The 4779-nt window shown below is 44.4% G+C and overlaps 1 protein-coding gene across 1 annotated transcript in view; it reads left to right on the top strand.

Annotated features, from left to right (window-relative positions):
* Positions 1-2180: 2180 nt before the first annotated feature.
* LOC121664686 overlaps positions 2181-4779 on the top strand; it is a 38331-nt gene continuing 35732 nt past the window's right edge. The window contains 1 exon segment of the mRNA XM_042028149.1: positions 2181-2435. Coding sequence (XP_041884083.1) covers positions 2278-2435 — 158 coding nt within the window. The 5' untranslated portion in view covers positions 2181-2277.

The raw sequence follows: 4779 nt of genomic DNA, 5'->3' as shown, positions 1-4779 counted from the left end.
ACTGCTTGACCAGATACATTCCCCATGTTGTGCTAAATTTATTAATTTAGTTCTTAGAACACTTCTGTGATCTTGCAAACTGTTATAAATGAATTCTGGGATGTGGTTTTCGCATTCAATAAAGAATTAATCGGTGGGAGGGAAGGAGTTGATTATAATTAGGATGGCTTGTTAATGGACTTGGTTGTTTGCTCATTAATAACTGCAGGGATTCAACATTTCAAGATACCCAAGACATCAATTAGCCAATCCCAAAGACTTTGGTGGGTGGAGCAGTGGGCGGTCTAAGGGCGGGGCTTTGGGTATAAAATGTATAACGCGAGGGTGTGGGTGTGCGTTTGGTCGTGTCTGTGTGTTCAGTGCTGTGTTTTGTTTTGTGCTAGGCAGACTGCTGCAGAGGTTTCCAATCGTATGTGTTTCAGTTAATTGGTTCAGTGTTTAATAAATGTATTAAATCATCAAGATTGTGACCCGTGTTTTTCACACAAACCCAATGACTATTAAGGACTTGCAGAGCCTGTAATTAAAATTCCTTGTAAAACTTAGCGTTTTGTTTCTTTGTTGTTTGTTCTAGCTGAGAATTTCCAAGAAACACCCATTCCAGAAGCATTTGGGAGCACAGTGGTTAGACTGGGTGCGTATGGAATACCGACATCCTTTGACGCAATTTGAGACCAGTTCATGTGCAACTTTCTTGGCATGACCATTGGGACTAAAGGGAGAACAGAACGTGGCCTTTGTATTGGGGTCATCCATGTCTTCCTAATGAGAGTAATAAACTTCAGCTGCGTGTTCAAGAGCGTGTCCTTAAAGACCCAGCTTCAGAAACAAAACCTAGCTTAAGAGCTGTGTGGCAGAGCTGGAAAAAGAGGACTACGACATCACACTTTTTCTTCCTCTTCCCTTTAACTTGCAGAAGCCAAGTTATGCAATTGTTTGCTAGGTTCGCTGCAGTAATAGCATCTTTGCTTAATCGGCAAAATGCAATAGAGAAATGATCTAATTGGTTATTGGCAAAACCCATTACTAAAGGTTTGTTATCTAGTCAGCATTCAAACTTTGTAGGCAGTGTGGAAATACCACGGAGGTGGGTGATATTCCCGCGATGAGAAAGTCACCAAGAGATGGTGACTTGATCCATTCTTACAGCTGTGTACGACGGGAAATTGCACGGCGGGACTAACGTTTATTAAGCCAGGCTCGGGACAGGTGGGTTTGGTGGAAGACACCGAGGCTCAGGTCGGGGAGGGAGGCGGAGCTCGGAACGGCCGGGATGCACCGAACGGAGCCATCGCCGCGCTCCGCCCTCAGCCCGGCGCCAAGCGGGCCCGGGGAACCGGAGCGCCTTGCACGCCGCCCCTGGCAGCCGCTGCCGCGCGGGCCGCACCGGGCCGCAGGTAGGAGCGGGCGGGAATGAAGCCCCGGCCTCGAGGCCTCTGGCCCTGCCGTCAGCGCCCGGAGTGGGATGGGCCCAGGGAGGGACCGTGGGGCGGGAGCCGTGCGAGGTGGGCGGTGGGGCCTGGGGAGCCGCAGGGCGCGGACCTGGCCTCCCGCGAGCGGCGGTGCCTGTGCCCGCTCGCAGCGGCCGCGGGGCCCGCGGGCTGAGGGGCCGGGCGGGCCGTGCCCGGGCAGCGCTAGGTGCCGTGCTGTGAGCGGCGGCCCCGCGCTCCTGCAGGCCCCGGCTCCCGCCCTGCGGCCCCGGGTGCGGAGGGGCTGAGCCGGTAGGGAGGAGCAAGGCAGGAGCTGCCCGGCAGCCGTGGAAGGAGACCAGGATGCTGGTGGCGATCGCCGTGTGTGCCGGAAAGCCAGGGAATTGCCATGCAGGGCCTGGAGCCTGCGCTGAGCTGCTGCTGTGCGCTCTCCGTGGCACCCTATGGGTGACAGTGTAAGCGGTGGAAAAGCCCAGAATTTACCTGTTACCAGCTGTATCTAGTATTAGTGTCTATATGTATTTAGTATGTATAACTATCTCCTCAGTTGCAGCTTAAAGCCACTGGCAGCCCCATACTTTCAGGCAAGTGATAAACTTGAATATGACCTTATTATTGATTCTGGCAGTAAGAACGGGCACCAGTGCACAGCCTTCTGTGGGTAACTTTATATTTCTTTGTAATAAATTTTGCTTAGTGAAGACTAGATGGAAACTCAGAGTTTTGTCTAAATATTCAGGGTTTGGCCTGTGATGCTCACTGACTGCCGTTGTGCTCTCAAAGGTGCATTAACGTGTTACTTCACAGAGTATGAAACTTGCTAAGCTGCATTAGTTTATTAGCAGGCATGTTTTGCCAGGTCTGTCTGTGCACATTTACTGGGAGAGTATCTCTGAGCAGTATCAGTGCTGTTTTGAGTGGTCTGCAGAATGCAGGAAAACAATCTCAGATTTTAATTCTCTGTATATATTATTTATGTGCTGTTTTATATAGGGATTTTGCCTAGCATAAATGTATTATCTATTATAAAGAAAACAGAAAATGATGAACACTAACAAATGTTTCTTATAAACATGTCTTTGTTACTGTGTTCTCTAGAGTGGGCCAGGATGTCATACGTGTGTGCATACATAGCTGCATGCAGAAATGAATCGATGTCAGAAAGCTGCTCCTCCCACCACCCTCCTGTTCTGGGTGTATTTTGAACCATATTCCATCTGGCTGGGTGTGCTTGCTTCAGTTGGTTTTTTTCCCCGTTGAGGAAGAGTATTTGTTAGGATAATGAAGATGGAGGAGGGTGGTTCTCTCAGTGGCTTTGAAGCACAGGGAAATGAGGCAGTAGCAGTGCAATCGCTGAAATTAAGCTCTTGAGTAAGAGTACTGACATTATAGTGTGGCTTTCTATACAATCTCTTCTCTGACCAGCCTTATGTTGCTGGCTTGGCCACTGGGCATATATAATCATATGCAAATGTGGTATGTTATGGCAAAGTCAGATGAGTCACAACGTTCTGAGTGTTCCGGAAGGAAGACTTCTGTTTGCACTAGTTGTAAGTGTAATAGAAATTTACTGTAACTGCATGTACTGTTGGGCTTTTATTAATTATTATTCCATACTTTTCAGTCCACTTGTTTTTAAGCAGCATGTAAGTAAGAGAAGGAGCATTTGAGAAGCAGGCAGACAGCAAAACTTTAAAGCCTTTACATACATTACTCTAGTGAGCTTGAGAAAGTGACCTTCAGCAATGTGGATAGTATAAGTGAATGTGAAGCCTTTCCACCAAATATCTAAATATTTGCTGCAGATCGTAGCAAGTTAGGATGAAGAACTAGTGGCTTACAGTGCTTCGGTTAAAAAAAATGAAAAAACTAAATTGCATTGATTAAACATATTTTTCATAATATCTGTGAGTAGGTCTGTTTTTAAAGTATCTTTCTTTGAATAGCTGTTTGTAGTCACAGGCTGAATATAGTATGATTTAGGCTGATAATTTCAAAATAATGTCTCCAGAGCGGCACCGTCAGACTTGTAAGTATAGAATACTACCCAACATGAATTTCTTCTCTAACACAAAAACAGTGGAGACCCGTAGTCCCACTTTGGTTTTTAAAGAAAAGAAATCAGTATTTATTTGGTGAAACCTGAAATACTTAAACCACTCTGCTTTTGCTTGTTTGTTTCTACCTCTTATTTTTAAAAGGCAGCTTAGTTTTTTGTTGACAAGTCAGGTTGTTGGGTGTCTTCCCACGTGGGCTAACATGAAAATTAGAAGAACTTCGGAAATGAAACTTAGATTTTAGTTGATGAAAAGATGGAAGATCAAAAAGTAAAAATGCATAGCTGCATACAGAAATAAGGGAAACATTCTTTTACTTACTAATCCAAAAAAGAATAAAAATTACTTGTTTTACAATGTGTATCAACTTCTTTACATGTATCTCGCTGTTTCATTTTTTTATGAGTCAGGATGGTAAACAACCACCTTATGCTCTCCAGGAGCATCATTTTACTGACCAAGTGAAGAGGAATTGTTTGTCTGTGATTCAGTCCAGCAAGGGAGTCGCATTGTGGAAGACTAAATATTTCAGAGAAGTTACTGTCTGTTAAACACTTCCATCTAGTATTGCTTGTCAGAGAGATGTTAAGAGTTAAATGGCCTTCTTTCCCACCATTTTCTTTCGCTTTTCCTGCTTGCTACATCTGCTTATACAAAATTCATTAGTCTGGTCAGACTCTTGGCATTCCATCTGTCTCTTTTCTTTGTAAATTGTATGCTCTGTCATGCTGATCTGGTCTGAGCTAGTCACTTGTGTTGCTAGTTGTGGTTCCTCAGTAGTGCACTTGTTACTGTCTTCAATTTTAAAAGGTGGTTTTCTGGATCATCATAGTTTTCTGTTTAAAATTGCATTAATAACAAGAATTCTAAAAATGTTTACTGCAACTTGAAGTAGGAACGTATTGGTAGAAATTGATGTACTCATCTTTTTAAAAGAACATTTTGTCAATCCTAGTTTTATGTAAGCCATGTGGTATTATTGCCTGGTACACTGAGTAGCTGAATGGCTTAATAATTTACCTGTTGACAAGAACACCACCACCCTTCCCCCCCCTGCCCCCCCATACACAGACCCTTTACTAGTTATTTTGTAGGCTGTTGTTTTACATTACATTCTGAAGTTAACTGCAGTAGCTTTTATTAATTCAGTAATGTAAATTCATCTATTTTCTTAAGGCTTGTAGTGTGGGATATGCCCAGCCACTGCCCTGGAGGGATGTCTGCTGAGATAAGAGATTTTGCAATCGCCCAGCAGGACTCCCTGGAAAGGACTTTTGAGTCATGGTGAGGAA

Source organism: Corvus kubaryi, unplaced genomic scaffold (assembly GCF_017639235.1).
Source record: "Corvus kubaryi isolate FWS band 111438036 unplaced genomic scaffold, C.kubaryi_AGA036_p1.0 37302, whole genome shotgun sequence".
NCBI classification, from domain to species: Eukaryota; Metazoa; Chordata; class Aves; order Passeriformes; family Corvidae; genus Corvus; species Corvus kubaryi.
Note: the sequence above shows the minus strand (reverse complement) of the source record. Positions and strands in the feature narration are given on the sequence as shown.